Source organism: Elephas maximus, chromosome 6 (genome assembly GCF_024166365.1).
Source record: "Elephas maximus indicus isolate mEleMax1 chromosome 6, mEleMax1 primary haplotype, whole genome shotgun sequence".
In the NCBI taxonomy this organism is placed as follows: Eukaryota; Metazoa; Chordata; class Mammalia; order Proboscidea; family Elephantidae; genus Elephas; species Elephas maximus.
In genome coordinates this window covers 45613879-45631981 of record NC_064824.1, presented here as the reverse complement: position 1 = coordinate 45631981, position 18103 = coordinate 45613879, and the positions used below count along the sequence as shown (strand labels likewise).

At 37.8% G+C, this 18103-nt stretch overlaps 1 protein-coding gene across 2 annotated transcripts in view; it reads right to left on the bottom strand.

Moving 5' to 3' along the window:
* EPC2 (enhancer of polycomb homolog 2) overlaps window positions 1-18103 on the bottom strand; it is a 160438-nt gene that overhangs the window by 28795 nt on the left and 113540 nt on the right. For both annotated transcript variants that reach the window (XM_049887166.1, XM_049887164.1), the window contains exons 3-4: window positions 17790-17935; window positions 1585-1791 (exon numbers count right to left, since the gene is read on the bottom strand). In XM_049887166.1, the coding sequence (XP_049743123.1) occupies window positions 1585-1791; window positions 17790-17935 (353 nt within the window). The remainder of the gene's footprint in view (window positions 1-1584; window positions 1792-17789; window positions 17936-18103) is intronic.

Below are 18103 nucleotides of genomic sequence, written 5' to 3'. Positions count from 1 at the left end.
CAAATCCACCTGCTGCTCCTTGGAAACCCTATGCAGCAGTTCTATTCTGTTATATGGGGTAGCTATGAGTTTTTATGAGTAGGAATCGACTTGACAGCAACAGGTTTTGTTTTTGTTTTTATAATTATTGGACAGTGGTGAAGGGCCTAAGCACAGGAATCAGTTATAGTAATTAGCAACATAAGCTGGTCAGGAAACAGTGACTTAACCTATTTAAGACTAAAATATATTTAAACTTTTACAATATTGTCTACATGCCCCCAAACATTGCTAGTTATAAGTACTTCAAACCTATTCATTAGAGGCCCAACTACTTTTATTTACAAAGACATTGCTAAGAATCTATGTTTCACTTTTTTTAAAAAGCACTTGGTAATTCAGATTTTTCAATGGTTCAAACGTCTTCCTTATGCTCAACAGTGCACATTTGTAAAGTTTTACTGCATTCACAAGCTTATTTCATGCAAGTCTTTTCTAAGCAAGGCTCTAAGCTGTCATGAAGTATCCCAGATTTCCTTAGCTGAGAACTAGAACACCATATTGAAAATTCAGCCAGGGCTAAGGAATGTCATCTATACTCGGGAAATCCATCATATAACGTTTTAAGAAAATCATGCCCGTAAGAAAGAGCTGGAGAAACTCTGGTTACTAACCATTGGGAAAGTTTTTCCTAAAATATACTGTCTCTGGCAGCTGTTCTGCTTCACAGCTGTTCTACTAACAGCTGACAAGGACAATCTTTCCATGTTTGGAGATAAAAGAATCCATGGAAAATGTCTTGCCTCCAATTATAATTCCTCATGGTTTTAACACTTATAATTTTTCCTGATACTTTGCAATGTTAGAGGCCGTGTCACCGTGTGTAGTGTTTACTCTTAATTATGAGAAACAGAAGGCAGTGATGGTGTGATTTTTCTAACCCCTCTGAAATAATGTACTCCTCTATACTACATCATTTCACAGCATGAGACCTATTTCTCTTACTTAAAATTTTGCCTCACATTGCATCTGAAAGCCAGGGTTCATCGACTTGAAATCTGACACAACTGACAACTTAGAAAAGGAGAGAAAAGATTCCACTGAGTTGCTTTGGATTATTGGTAGAACAGGCTTAAAAATGAACCTTTCATTACTTCCCATGGCTCCACAGAAGCTAGAAGCAGCAGGGTCCATTTTTACCTGCAAGAATTAGAATCTCATCCAAGGCAACTGTGAGCTCTTAAGCATCCAACAAAGAAAAGTAGTAGTGTTTCAAACTATCAGCTTCCCAAAAAGGGCAGAGGCACAAGAGTAAGGTGTACTTTACTGAAGAACTCAAAACTTCAAGGACACTTAATTCCTCATATCACTTCAGTGGCCACGTCTAAAACTGTATGATCGGTAGATTTATAAAGGGTGTGGGTATTAAATAAACACTGTAAACAACTGCCAACAGAAGCTACTGAACAGCAGGATTTCTAACATGAAGTTAATCAATGTCAGTAAGCCCCCCACTGTGTTCAGATTATTTAAATTATCAGCAGAAAAACTATTGGTCTTAAATACTATCAAGCTACATTCCAATTAAATCAGTTTGCACATTACCTTTCGAGTTTGCATTTTCTCTGTTCTCCTCCGAAAGGCAACATAGGGGTCATTGTTTGTAGAGCCATCCCTTTTCTCTTGTTTGATCTGAGGAATGAGCGATGGCCCCCTGCAGTTTTTACGTTTTCTCACCCAGTAGTCATATACAGCTTTAATAAGGTAATCATCCTCATTTAGCAGCAGTTTTGCTTCCTGAAGTGTTACAAGCTAGATGAAAAATACAAAATGTTATCAACCAAAATACTTGAAAAAGTTAAACTGCAGCTATAGGAAACAGTGTGAACAGTTCCAACACTTATGATCAGGTATGACGATAGTAGAAGACACATTTCAATTCTACCTAACAAAGGACTTACAAGGAGACTTAGCCAAAAATGTAATATTTTGTCCTGAGAGGTAGTGAATTCTACACTGAAAATATTTAAGAAGCCTGGATGAACAACAGTTTGGAAGACAATAGATCTATGCCTCAGTAAGACCTGCATGAGAAAGACATCCAGGATCCTTCCCAATTCTGAATTCCTATGATTCTACACATTTGTATATCTACTAGTTTTTAATTCTCTACTACTTCTATGTTTTTCTGTCAACAAAAAACAGGAGATACAGAAGTATCTTTTCACCTGCCTCCAAAAGAAAAGATGAAGAGATACTCTCTTATAACGCATGGCAACTTAACACAGCATGCCTCTTTCGGAACTAACAAAGGAAAGGACAAACTTGGCATGTTTCCAGAAGTTTCAACACTATGCAATTTTGCATTCCTTGTATCAATTACATATAAAAGTAATTCCTCTACTCAAGCTGATACAGTGTTAGGAATGAATGTTCCCATGACTCACTCTGCTAATGCCACTGTCACGTCTGGGTGCAGTAGTCTTAGGATGATTCCCCTAGAAGCTCTGACATTGGTATCTCAGGGTACCTACTGCTCCTTTTATCGATACAGCCAGCATAATGTTGACCTATCGCAAACTGAGGTTCATAAAATTTTGTCACATCTGTTACCCTGTTTCTTTTGAAGATCAGGTAGGCCAATCAGACATGAAATAGGGGTTAAACATTTATTCACAGTGAACTTCAGAAAAAGGTCATGTAGTTTTAGGGCTGGAAAGCCTTGTAGAAGTGATGTTACTGCAATCTTTTTACATTTTCCATTTTAGAGATGAAGACTGATTTTCAAAAGAAGTTGAGAAACATTTCTCTAGAACATGAAAATAAAGGGAGAAACTTTCTCTCCTTGAAACTAAGATCAACATATAAATTGATCTGTTTGTTAGTTGAAGTCATCTGAAACAGACATGGACTTAACCAAATAATTTCTGATTATGATTTGCCTTCTCACGTTGGGATAACTGCACTGATCACTGGATTTCAAGCCACGTGAGGGTGATTTCTAGGGTTAATTAGTTGGTTTACTGTAATTTAATTGTCCAGATAACTGGACCACTGGACAAGAATACCCTGACAATGCCAATTCAAGTATTCTAGTCCATCTGACTGGTTTACCCAATGTCTCAGCAGAGTCAGCTTTACTGCATATGAGAGACTGAGTAACTTAGTCTTTAAAGTAGAGGGCAAGAGTCTGGAACATGAAACCAAACCAAAAGAACCAGTACTTTCAAATATCACCTTGAAATGGATGCCTTCCTACTCTTAGATGAAGTTCTTTCAGAATGATGAGATATAGCCCAAAGTCCACAAGGACAGTGGTGGAACAGAATTGAGCTTTCTGGATCTGTAAAAGTCTACCTCATGCTGACAGCATCACTGGCAGCTCTCAGGTACTCTAGGGCCGAAAGAAACAATGCTGTGATATGTACTAAAACTCTGTTTGGTTGTTCTGCTTCTGATAACATTTTGTACCCTTCACTAATTAAATTGAGAACTTAATCTAACCTTAGAATCTGCAGGAAGGGAAGATCTCTTTCCACCAATCAGCAAAGCAGTAGTGAGTTTCTTACGTACCAATACTATCAAATCAACACTGCTTCTTAATCTCCTGCATGACCTATCAGAGGATTAAAACACCTGCTCAGATATCTTTCCATGGTGCTTCTTGCTCCTGCTTGCAATGCCCTTCTACTTTGCTGTTAAGCATCCTCTTTCTATCTCAGGTAATGAGAATTCAATCCACAGTTTATAGTTAAACATGATGACATGTCTTTCTAGTGCTAACTGTATTTTCTCAGTTAACTGCTGTTTTTATGTTGCTATGCAGCAAATTTTTATTTTACGGGATAATCTTGGTTTCAATCCATTCTGTAAAAAATTATATTTAGCTTTTTATACTAAGGCAACTAGTATCAATGGATCTCTGTTATCAGGGTGATGGCATTAATTTAAGTGTGCAGAACTATTTGCACATAAGTAGTCATAAATTCACATGATTAAAAATCCAGATAGCCAGAATCCTACTACATTTACACCCCACAAAACAATGTTCGGCCATTCAGCACTTTAGCCACTTAAAAATCCTAGAAACCAGTATTTAACTGGCAAAAGAGTCTGTGGTAGACTTATTATTTCCAAGTCAGCTGAGTTGGTCGAATTACCTCATTTAATTATTTTGGGGACTTGAAGAAGGGGAGATAAAAATTATTCTACCATAAGAACTCTTCTTATAGACTGCTATTTGCTCCTCAAAGACAAGGACCATTTAGTCTACTATAATAACCATATCTCATAGTCTAGCCATTTCAATAAATATAAATATATTTGAATACACAAATGAATAAATTACACGTAAAAATCAATGTTTTTAATTTATAAAGTCAATGAATCAATAAATATTTATCGACTACTACATGCCATCATTTCCCATGTGGAGAAAATAAGAAAACAACTTTAAGATGAATTTACTATCTAAACAAACATACAATATGGCAATAAAGGTAAGACAAATACAAATTGAATAATAAATGAATATGAGAATGTTAGTACTGAGTATTAGTGCAATAAGACACAGGACAGAGTCAGAAAAAACTCCATTTACGAGTGCCTGCATTTGTTTTCCATGTCAGTAAGTCATCTCCTCTTTGCCGTACACCTTCCTTTTACACTTTTTTCAAAACAAACAAACAAAAAAAAACAAACAAACCCATTGCCGCTGAGCCGATTCTGACTCGTAGCAACCCTACAGCAGAGAGCAGAGCTGCCCCGTACAGTTTCTAAGGAATGCCTCGTGGATTCAAACTGCTGACCTTTCAGTTAGCAGCTGCAGCTCTTCACCACTATGCCACCAGGGTTTCCACTTCTTTCAAACCTGATGTTTTTATTATTTGTGTAATAGACCAAATATTACTGAAGTCAGGTTTCCAAATAACTACAACCATTTACATAAATTCAAAAGGGGTCAAAATAATCATTTTTCACCTTCTTTCTCCAGGAACAAGTGACTACAGTTCAAAATCAATACAGTGAAATAGTGCTACGATTCTAAGTATATAACACTGAAAACATTCTAACTTATCATGACCCCTAATTTATGCAATGCCACAAAATTATGGAAAAGCTAATCTGAGAAGAAATATCAGCACTTCAGTGATGTCAAAATTTAGTTATACACTGAGTATCCTATAAAGACCTAAGTTAAGGAAATGCATTATCTTCACCAAAGATCCAGAAAAAGGAAAAAGTCTTCCACTACAACCACAAACATTTAGAAAACTATAAAGCCCTTGTCTAAACACAAGCACCTGAATACAAACCACGTAACAATTTTTCAAGGGACAGCTCACCGCCCAAAAGAAAAACAAAAAACTAAGACTGCTAAATAAAATCAAACCCATGGCTGTCCACTTGATTCTGACTCATAGCGACCCTACAAGACACAGTAGAGCTGACCCATTGTCTGCTACAGCTAAATAAAATAGTACACCAATGCACGCCAACTTCACTGCAGCATTTTTCATAGTAGCCAAAAGGTGGAAACAATGTAATGTCCATCAACAGATGAATGGATAAACAAAATGTAGTACACACATACAATGAAATATTACTCGGCCATAAAGAGAAATGATGTACTGATACACACTACGACATGGATGAACCTTGAAAACATGTGAGTGAAATAAGTCAGCTACAGACAACTATTGTATCACACTTCTATGAAATATCTAGAACATGCAAATGCATAGAGACAAAGTTTATTAGTGGTTACCAGAAGCTGGGGGAGGGGGTAGAGGAAATGGGGAGTTGTTATTTAAGGGCAGTTGAGTTTCTGTTTAGGGTGAGGGAAACATTTGAAAATGGATAGTGGTGATGATTGCACAACATGGTGAATGCATGTAATTATCACTGAACTGTACACCTACCTAAAAATGGTTAAAATAATGTTTTGTTAAATATATTTTATTGCAATACAAAAAAAAAGGCTTTGGATAGCTCAAAATTGTCAGGAGAGCTGCAGGCCTGGAGCCCACAATTCCTAAAATCAGGTCACAGAACTGATTCAGTGAGGAAACCAGTGCTGCTTACACTAGAAACACCACTGGCATGAGACTGCAGCTAAAACAGAAGCTATCTCCGTCTGGGCTCTTAAGAGCTAGCAAGAGGCTACCTAAGATCTAACAATGGGTCTCCACCCACCTGGAGCAAAGGAGAATGAAGAACAGCAAAAGACACGAGGAAAATATGAGCCCAAGAGACAGAAAGGGCCACATAAACCAGAGACTTCATCAGCCAGAGACTGGAAGAACTAGGTGGTGCCCGGCTACCACCAATGACTGCCCTGACGGAGCAGGAGGAAAGTGGGATGCAGAACTCAAATTCTAGTAAAAAGACCAGACTTAATGGTCTGATTGAGACTGGAGAGACCCCAGAGGACATGCCCCCCAAATGCTCTGTTACCCAAAACTATACATTCCTGAAGCCAACTCTTCAGACTAAGGTTAGACTGGACTATAAGACATAAAATAATACTGGTATGGAGTGTGCTCCTTAGCTCAAGTAGGCACGTGAGACTATGTGGCAGCTCCTGTCTGGAGGCGAGACGAGAAGGCAGAAGGGGACAGGAGCCAGCTGAATGGACACGAGAAATACAGGATGGAGAGGACTGTACAGTCACATCATAGGGAGAACTAGGGTCACATAATAATGTGTGTATAAGAACACATTGTATGAGAAACGCACTTGAACTGTAAACTTTCACTTAAAGCAGATGCCATCTCTACTTCCAACACAGACTTCCCCATGGTCCCTGCTTCTTTGCCTTATTACCTCTTTATTCAAATTCAGGAAGTTTAGATGGCAGAGCCTAAGCCATGTGACAATGCCCCGGAAGCAAAAGGACTGGAAAGAATATTTAGCATTTTTTGTTCTTATGGAAACAGAGAGGTAGCCTCTCCTTTTACCAAGATTAAGTGGGGGGTTCTCCAAATACAGAATGGGGTCTCAAGTGAAGGGCAGCCTAAAAGAATATTAAATATCTATCTTTTTGGCTGTCCAATATCACCCTATATCCTTCTACCCAAAGGAACTGTTTAAGTGTCAGAATGCCTCAGGAGCCCTCCTGCTCTCTTAGATGCTCTCCTAAGAAGAATCCGCAGACTTGGCTTCCCATCTACTTCCAGTCTCCAAGGCTCTAGCAGGAATATGGCACCGAGAGACAGAAGTGCTGGAAGTCAAAGGGTCATAGGCCCTGAAATATGTAGAAAACTTGGCTGAGTAGAAGAAGCAGGGTAGAGGGTATTAAGAACCTCCCGTTTTAGTCTGGAAGACTCTTTCAGTGTGAAAGCCTACTAGAAGAATGTGAAATATTTAGTAAAATTGTCACCCGTGGGGTCTTGCAGGAGCCCTGGAGATACTGTGGTTAAAGCAATCTACTGGTAACCGAAAGGCTGGTGGCTCGAAACTACCAGTCACTCTGCAGGACAAAGATGCAGCAATCTGCTTCCGCAGAGTATTTACAGCCTTGGAAACCATATAGGGCTGCTTGCTATGAGTCGGAATCCACTCAATGGCGGTGGGTTTGGTTTTTGGTTTGATGGGGCCTTGGGATGTAGACTACATGTTTACTAAGACCACAGTATTAGAAAAAATGTAGGACTTGGTGTTCTAGGCAGAACAAACAGCACAGAGCTATAAATAGGCATGGCACATAACAGGGTAAGTTCAGTATGGCTGTAGTGCAGGGGATATAATGCAGAGTAAAATATGGCATAACTGCAAAGGTAGGCTGAGGTTAGGTGGAATAAAGGTTTTATTTTATAGGTATTTTAATAAGGAGATGACTAATTTAAAAAAAAGGTGGTGGTAGAATAGCTATTTAGGTGACAGATAATAAAAATGGGATAGAGGGTACAGGCAACAAAGATAAGATATTTTTGAACGAAAAATTGGTTTGACTTATTGATTTTTAGATATGGAAAGTTAGAAAAAAAGTCAAATGTTAAAGTGCCAAGTTTGATCAACAGAGTAGAAAATGATGTGATTAACTGAGATAAAAGTAAAAGCAAATCTGGTAGATGAGAAAGGGGTCTGAATATGCTGAATTTGAAATACTTGCAGGATACTCAGGTGGAAAGGTTCCATATGAAACAAAGTTCTGGAGCTTAGGTGGAAGAGGCATGGATTTGGGAAACAGCAGCAAATTGTCGTTAGCTTTAAGATACAAGAATAGATGCCAAGGACTGAAACCAAAGGAAATGTCAACATATAAGATCCTGAAGAGCAATGGAAGGGGAGATGAAGTAAGAAGAATTAGGAAAATGTGGTAGTCAACAACATCCAACACTACAGGGATATTAAGTAGGATAAAGACTGAAAAAAGGCCCCTGGAAAACAATTAAGAGGCCACTGGTGACCTCTAACAGTGCAGTCTCAGTAAGCCAAAATGGACTGTAGTGTGAGTAAAAGTTAAAAGCACCGAGTATGACTTTCAAAAGGTTCACTGTGGAAAAAAAGGAGAGACAAAGTGGTAGTCTGGTGAGAAAGACAGGGTCAACAGAGAGGGTTCTTTTGGAAGTAGTGGCCCCTGGGCATATTTTTAGACAAAGAGAGAATGAAGATATAAGAAACAATTAAAGATGAAATGTTCAAGGAATATATAAATACATAAGAAGAGATAGAATTGGAAAGGATTTAGTATTACCCTTTCTGTTAAGAGGAAAAAAGATGGCATAGAGGAATGGGGAAGAAAAATGATGAAAATCATGGCTGATGCTGGAGACAAGGGGTGTTCTGTTTTGGGCAGGCATAGTAGAAGGCAGGAAGTAATGACAAAGTCTAGTTCTACGGAATGTGTACTTTAAGTGGTGGGCAGTGCAAAGTCAATGAAGTGAGAAGGTTAAATAACTGAAAATAGGGTGATGCCTATTTTAGGAAGGAGATAAGGGTTTATAAAACATTGAGGGTTTTATAAAGAAAACTTTAAAAAATTATTTCTTGGGAAGTGTTTTATTATTTATTTTAGAGGAAATTCTATGAAAGAAAATATCATTTAAGGTAGTTTGTGACTGTCAAAAAAATTAAACTTTTTATTTAAATGTAATCTCAAAATGCAGAAAATTTGCCAGAATAAAACATTTCAAAGAATACCTGTACAACCAAAAAAATACATGCAGGAATACATGTGTGTATATATATGTGTATTTATATGCATGCATGTGTGCACACATATAAATCCATATATGTAACAAAGCACATAGGGGCACAATTACAGGTATTTCTTGTTTGTTAAGACACCGTCGAGTCGGTTCCAAAGTACAACAGAAGAAAACACTGCCCCGTCCTGTACCATCCTCACAATTGTTATGTTTGAGCCCATTGTTGCAGCCACTGTGTCAGTCCATCTCCTTGAGGGTCTTCCTCTTGTTGTTTGTTAAGATACTGTCGAGTCAGTTCCAACTCACAGCAACCCAAAGTACAACACAACAGCCACTGTGTCAGTTCATCTTCTTGAGGGTCTTCCTCTTTTTCGCTGACCCTCTACTTTACCTTGCATGATATCCTTCTTCAGGTAACGGTCCTTCCTGAAAACATGTCCAAAGTACACGAGATCAAGTCTTGCCATCCTCGTCTCTAAGGAGTGCTCTGGCTATACTTCTTCCAATACAGATTTGTTCATTCTTCTGGCAGTCCACAGTATAGGCAATATTCTTTAACATCACCATAATTCAAAGGCATTGATTCTTCTTCAGTCTTCCTTATTCATTGCCAGCTTTTGTTTGCATATGAGGTGACCGAAAATACCATGGCTTGGGTCAGGTGTTCCTCAGTCCTCAAAGTGACATCTCTGCTTTTTAACACTTTCAAGAGGTCTTTTGCAGCAGATCTGCTGAATGTAATATGTCATTTAATTGACTGATTCCATGGGTTGTTGACTGTAAAGTAAAATGAAATCCTTGACAACTTGAATCTTTTCTCCGTTTATCATGATGTTACTTACTGGTCCAGTTGTGAGGATTTTGTTTTCTTAAGGTTGAGGTATAATCCATACTTTATTTCATCATTTCTTATGTTTACTTTAGCTGCTCTACATTCAAGAGCAAGTTTCAGAGTCTCTTCTGACATCCATTTTGGTCTTTTCTTTCTTTCCTTTTTTTTTTTTTAATTAACTTTTACTGAGCTTCAAGTGAACGTTTACAAATCAAGTCAGACTGTCACATGTAAGTTTATATACACCTTACTCCATACTCCCATTTGCTCTCCCCCTAATGAGTCTGCCCTTCCAGTCTCTCCTTTCGGGACAATTTTGCCAGCTTCCAACTCTCTCTATCCTCCCATCCCCCCTCCAGACAGGAGATACCAACGCAGTCTCAAGTGTCCACCTGATATAATTAGCTCACTCTTCATTCAGCATCTCTCTCCTACCCACTGTCCAGTCCCTTCCATGTCTGATGAGTTGTCTTCGGGAATGGTTCCTGTCCTGGGCCAACAGAAGGTTTGGGGACCATGACCGCCAGGATTCCTCTAGTCTCAGTCAGACCATTAAGTATGGTCTTTTTGTGAGAATTTGGGGTCTGTATCCCACTGATCTCCTGCTCCCTCAGGGGTTCTCTGTTGTGCTCCCTGTCAGGGCAGTCATCGATTGTGGCCGGGCACCAACTAGTTCTTCTGGTCTCAGGATGATGTAGGTCTCTGGTTCATGTGGCCCTTTCTGTCTCTTGGGCTCTTAGTTATCGTGTGACCTTGGTGTTCTTCATTCTCCTTTGACCCAGGTGGGTTGAGACCAACTGATGCATCTTAGATGGCCGCTTGTTAGCATTTAAGACCCCAGATGCCACATTTCAAAGTGGGATGCAGAATATTTTCATAATAGAATTATTTTGCCAATTGACTTAGAAGTCCCCTTAAACCATGGTCCCCAAAGCCCCGCCCTTGCTCCGCTGACCTTTGAAGCATTCAGTTTATCCCGGAAACTTCTTCTTTCCTATCTTTTTAATGACCTTTTGCTTTCTTCATGTACGATGCCCTTGATGTCATCCCACAACCTGTCTCGTCTTCGGTCAATGGTGTTCAATGCATCAAATCTATTCTTGTGGTGGTTTCTAAATTCAAGTGGGATATACTCAAGGTTGTATTTTGGCTCTTGTGGGCTTGCTCTAGTTTTCTTCAGTTTCAACTTGAACTTATATATGAGCAACTGATGGTCTGGTTCCACAGCTGGCCCCTCACCTTGTTCTGACTGATGATATTGAGCTTCTCACTTGTCTCCATAAATGTAGTCTCTTTGAATCCTGTGTATTCCATCTGGTGAGGTCCATGTACATAGTGGCTGTTTATGTTGTTGAAAAAAGGTGTTTACAATGAAGAATTTGTTGGTCTTGCAAAATTCTATTGGGTGATCTCCAGGTCCTCTCTATCATATTGTCCAACTACTCATCCTTCTTGTTTCCAACTTTCAGATTTCAATCAATAGTAAAGATATATGCATTCCCAGAAAAATGCTCACTGAGGCAATGATATCACCTAAAAATACTTGGATAACAACCCTAGGAACAGATTTGAGTGAAACTCTGATGTTCACATGATTTGAATGAAAAGGAACCAGCAAAGGAAAGTGAGAAGATATAAGTCATGAGAATAAGAAAACCAGTGGGGAATGAACTGTATTCAAGAAAGCAAAGGTGAAGACCCACAGTTTCAAGAAATAAAGAACACTCAAATAAAATAAACAGATGGCGACTGAAAATAATCATGGATGGCATTTGGCAGAGGTTTTCAATAATGACTTCACTGCAATAGTCTCCACAGGCTGATGGGGGCAGAAGCTTTGCCTCACTCTATCTTTTATGTCTTTCTATATCAACTTGATAAGTACCAGTTAAACCACAACTTCATTCCTTTCCCTGTGAATGCTGGCCCCGAAACAAGAAAAATAAGAGATCTGTCAGTCCACAGATTAGACACTTGAATAAGGAGAGCCCCTTGGTGTCTTTAACCCTTGGTTCTAATAATAGGACCATTATCTTATTCCCATGACCAGGGACTGAGTACCCAATAAGCAAGATATGCAAGGGCTTACCTGCGCTTACTTACTAACCTGTAGTGCACAATTTCACCATAGCCCATGTATGTATTACTTGCTAATCTGCCCATCTAGGACAAAACTTCCAACTTTATTGCTCAAAGTGGGTGCTATATTGCTGAGTCTAACCAGTTGTTTTAGGGCCTAGGAATTTGTCCCTGAGCAAACAGAACTAAAATTAAAAAAAAAAAAATTTTTTTTTTTTTTTAAATAGGAAGGCTAAAACTGGATGGTGCTTGTTATGGACTTAATTGTATCCCCCAAAATATGTGTCAACTTGGCTAAGTGTGACTGTCCACCATTTTGTCATCTGATGTGATTTTCCTACGTGTTGTAAATTCCACCTCTATGATGTTAATGAGGCAGGATTAGAGGCAATTATGTTAATGAGGCAGAACTCAATCTACAAGATTAGGCTGTATCTTGAGTCAATGTCTTTTGAGATATGAGAGAGCATAGAGACAGGGGGACCTCATACCAAGAAAGAAGCTGCATGAGCACAGCAAGTCCTTTGGACCTGGGATCCCTGTGCTGAGAAGCTCCTAGACCAGAAGAAGATTGAAGACAAGGACATTCCCCCAGAACCCACAAAGAAAGCCTTCCCCTGGAGCTGGTATCCTGAATTCAGACTTTTAGCATCCTAGGTTATGAGAGAATAAAATTTCTGTTTGCTAAAGCCGTCCACTTGTGGTATTTCTGTTATAGCAGCACTAGATAAGTAGTGCCGATTATATGTAAAATATTAACTGTATTGTTTATATTTTATGTTGCTCTTGAACATAGAGTAGCTAAAGCTAATAGAAAAAAATGATGAAGTAAAAGACCTGAACAGAAGATTTCAAAGGGCAGCTCAAGAAGACAAAGTAAAGTATTATAATGAAATGTGCAAGGTCCCGGAGTTAGAAAACCAAAAGGGAAGAACATGCTCGACATTTCTCAAGTTGAAAAAAAATTTCAAGAGAATTGAAGAGAAAATTCAAGCCTCAAGTTGCAATACTGAAGGATTCTATGGCCAAGATATTGAATGATGCAGGAGGAATCAAAAGATGATGAAAGGAATATACAGAGTCACTGTACCAAAAAGAATTGGTTGATGCTCACCCATTTCAGGAGGTAGCATATGATCAACAGATGATACTGAAGGAAGAAGTCCAGGCTGCACTGAATGTACTGGTGAAAGACAACGCTTCAGGAACTGACAGAATACCAATTGAGATATTTCAACAAATGGATGCAATGCTGGGAGTGCTTACTCATCTATGCAAAGAAATTTGGAAAACAGCTACCTGGCCAAATGACTGAAACAGATCCATATCTGTGCCCATTCCAAAGGAAGGTGATTCAACAGAATGTGGAAATTATCGAACAGTATCATTAATGTCACACGCAAGTAAAATTTTGCTGAAGGTTAATCCAAAAATGATTGCAGCAGTACATCGACAGGGAACTGCCAGAAATTCACAAGCTGGAATCAGAAGAGGATGTGGAAATAGGGAAAGATGTGATATATGTCAGGGTTGTATCCTTTCACCCTATTTATTCAATCTGTATGCTGAGCAAATAATCAGAGAAGCTGGACTATATGAAGAAGAATGCAGCATCAGGACTGGAAGCAGACTGATTAACAACCAGCAATATGCAGATGACACAACCTTGCCTGCTAAAAGTGAACAGGACTTGAAGCACTTACTGATGAAGATCACTTACAGCCTTCAGTATGGATTACACTGAAACATAAAGAAAACAAAAGTCCTCACAATTGAACCAATAAGTAACATCATTATAAATGTAGAAAATATTAAAGTTGTCATGGATTTCACTTTACATGGATCCACAACCAATGCCCATGGAATCAGCAGTCAAAAAATCAAATGACATACTGCACTGGGCAAATCTGCTGCAAAAGACCTCTTTAAAGTGTTAAAAAAGCAAAGATGTCACTTTGAGGACTAAGGCGCGCCAGACTCAAGCCATGGTATTTTCAATCACCTCATATGCAAGCGAAAGCTGACAATGAATAAGGAAGACTGAAGAAGAATGGATGTCTTTGAATTATGGTGTTATTGAAGGATACTGCCTATACCATGGACTGCCAGAAGAACAAATAAATCTATCTTGGAAAAAGCACAGCCAGAATGCTCCTTAGAAGTGAGGATGGCAAGGCTTAGTACCTTGGACATGTCATCAGGTGGGACCATTACCTGTAGAAGGACATCATGCAAGGTAAACTAGAGAGTCAGCAAAAAAGAAGACCCTCAAGGAGATGGACTGACACAGAGGCTGCAACAATGGGCTCAAACATAACAATGATCGTGAGGATGGTGCAGGACGGGGCTGTATTTTATTCTGTTGTATGCAGGGTCACTTTGTGTTGGAACTGACTCGAAGGTACTTAACAACCACAAACCCAAACCAGACCCATTGCCGTTGAGTTGAATCCGACTTCATAGAAATCCTATAGGACAGAGTATAACCATCTCATAGGGTTTGCAAGGAGCGGCTGGTAGGTTCGAACTGATTCAAACCGCCAACCTTTTGGTTAGCAGCCATAGCTCTTAACCATTGTGCCACGAGGGCTCTCACCTAATAACTACATGTTTATCCTGCCCCCACTTAGATAATAAGCTCCATAAGGGCATGACATTTTGTCACCTGTGTTTTCACCTGGACACTGAACAGATAATACTGACTGAATGAAAAGAAAGTAAACTGCAGAAAATAGAGCTGAAGGCTTTTGATGATGTACTAATCTCAGTCATCATGGTTAATTTCTAAGCCATCATGGAAAATAGTAAAATACTAGAAGATTGAAAACAGCAAATAAATATCCCAGTTTCCCCTCAACGAACATGCATAAACACAGTAATGTGGGAAGAGAGAGAGGAAAAAAGGTGGATCCTACAAAGTAAAGACTTACAAGTTAAGGTCATCTCCTCTTAATATTATTAAAATAGAACATTAAACAGACTCACGATGTTTAGTAGGAAGAAATCACTACAGGTTCACATGGCTCTGTCATTACCAAGTCAAGAGGAACAAGGTATCACTTACTATGGGAGCTATTAAATAGGGGGAGCAAGAAAATTCTGTAAACTAACGCAGCTTGATTTCTTATCACAAAGTGTACATATCCTTATGGCTGAGAGAATGACATGTGGGTTAAACACTGTTGCTGAAAGCATTTGAAAACATACCTAAAACTGCTGATTAACAATTCTTTGTCCACCAGGAAAGGAGTCTCTAGTAGAAGGTCGTAAGACTCTGACTTGGAGCCTTGTTTCTTTGACATAACCAATGACTTCCAAGGTATACTTATGAAATGATGATAAAATCATAGTAGGCAGAGAATCACAGATGATAAAATTTAAGAATCAAAGCTATCTCAATAGTTTGATACTAGTTCAAAACAAAGAGTGGAATTTTATGAAGAAAAAGAAAAGCTTATTCACTATTCAGCCTAAAAAAAAATTACAAAAATATAGTTTATTTTAGGTGAATACAAACCTAGTGTGAATCAATATAGTGAGGTGGCTGGTTACCAAAATACCACATTAACCATAAGGAGATTCTACAAAATAAGAGTATACAAACCCAGAAAAACCCAGTGCCCTCAAGTATACGACATTTGGGAACAACAGTTCCATTGTACTCTGCATATATCAGACTGTATCAGAAGTTCTGTATTAAATTCTAAGCATCATTATTGAAGTAGAAATAACAACAAACTAGGTTTTCAGGAAGGTAACTGGGATCAGAAGAGAACAGGAAACTAGTGGCGCAGTGGTCAAAAGTTCAGCTGATAACAAAAGGTCAGCAATTCAAACCCACCAGCCCCTCCTTAGAAACCCTGAGGCGCAGTTCTGTTCTGCCCTCTGGGGTCGCTATGAGTTGGAATTGACTCAATGGCAATGAGTTAAGAAGGTGCGCTTTATTTTTCACTAAATGGGCTTTGTGACCCAGTCACATTTTACTTAACATGTTTAAAATGTTTTTGTGACTGATATTAATTAACATGTTTTTCATCTGCTTTAATATTTAAATACTTAATCTAGTACTTAAATCTATTAAATCTTCCTATGGAATAGGAAACCAGAGGCAAAAGGAGAAGGAAGGAATTATTCTCTAGGCTGAAGCAGTAGTGATCAGAATAATATTCCCACGGAACAATATTCCCTGGTTGGATCCAATGTAGGATTACTAGGAAAATTTGCATCTAAAAAAGAAAAACTGAAACTCTATGAAAACTATGAGCACTCATTACAATGAATATCATATCAAATTTGAGAATCAAAACTAATTTCCAATAAATAAAAACAAGACAATCAATCAAAAAACCAATAGGTTGTATATTACAAAACTCAGTTTTCAATGTATTTCTTTCAATAGTACATTGGATATTATCTTCCATCAAAAGAGGGAGTAGGAAGGGAAGACTGAGAGTAAAGCTAAATATGCAGCAAAATCATTCTACAGTGGAAAAGTCTGGGACATTTTCCAAAGAGCTGGTAATACATCAGAGATTTAAAGGACTTCAATTGGGGGATGAGGGAAAATAACAGATGGGCATGGGTAAAGTCGAAAATTTTAACAGTCGAGTGTAAAAAGGTTATTTGCAACTCTATTACATCTGTAACTTCTTAGTACATTAATAATAATTGGCATCTTAATATTATTACACAGTACATTAATAATAATTAACATATTAATATTCTACACAGTTAAACTATTTTTACTTTTTAAAAATCTGATTAAAAATATCAACATATGATCATTATAATAAATTTGGAAAACAAAGCAAAAAGAATAAAAATCACCAATATTCCCAGTACCCAACTAGAACCATTGTTGGCATTTTGTTGCACTCTCTTGGTCTTTTTTTCTAGGCACATATATAAATATAAGTGTTTTAAACAAACCTCTTATGTTTCTACATAAATAATTCTGTGCTCTTGTTTTTGAAATCTAACATTATATAGCAAGCAATTTCCCATGGCATTAGATAGTCTGCAAAATAATGATTTTTAATGGCTACGTGATATTCCATGCTACAGATAACTTAAAATTTATTCTGAACATCCCTGTTCAAAGGCTTTTGACATTGTCACTAATTACTTTTTTCTTAAGAACAATTCCTAGAGGTGAGATTACTAGATCAAAGGTTATAAACATTTTAAGGCTCCTGTCATATACTGCCTAAATGTTTTCCATAAAGTCTGTACCATTTTAAATTTCCAATACCATGTATGAGAACACCCCACTAAAGAAAATTCATCAGTATATTTTTTTCTTCACTTGAAAATATAAATTCTATATAAATAATAAAAACTAAAATCCATTTCAAGTGATAGTAAGAGTACCTTAATATAAACTTGAGCAATTGAGCATATCTGATTTGATATGGCTGTTGTAGGGAGCCAACCAAGCAAGTTTAATTACTAAAGCACCAAAAAGACAGTCCTAAGAAAAGAACCAAGGAGTTATCATAACATTGTACCTAGTATTGCTTATATGAAAAAGTCAGAACAGTACTACTCTTCATACTCCAATTCAAAGAAATTATGCTTAAGTATACAGTTTAATGGATGTTGTAAACAGAAATTCTAGGGTAGCCCAAAAAAATTCAAGAGACAGTAAGTACTATGTACTCAGGTCTAAAGAAAATGAAATACATAAATAAATAAAGTTGTTAATTGCATTAATTGTAAGGCAAGAGGCATTTTATGTGGTACAGTACCTGATTAGAACTGGCTTTTTCAAGTCTGTCGATCATAATTTCAAATTGCAAAGGCTTAATTTCCATCTTTCTGTTAAGTCTGTTTAATAAAGTCTCATCTTCTGAATCCATATCATAATCTGGTTGCTCGTTGTCTAGATTAAAGGCTAGAAAAGAAAAAAAAAATTTCTTCAAACTGAGAAAAATTATGAAGTTAGTGTTTTTCATATTTAACCATAGAATACTTCTAAATTATAATGCAATGACCAAAGAGGAACACATACGCAGACATCTAAAGACTGGTTTCAGAGTTAATTTCACAGTGGAAGATGTAA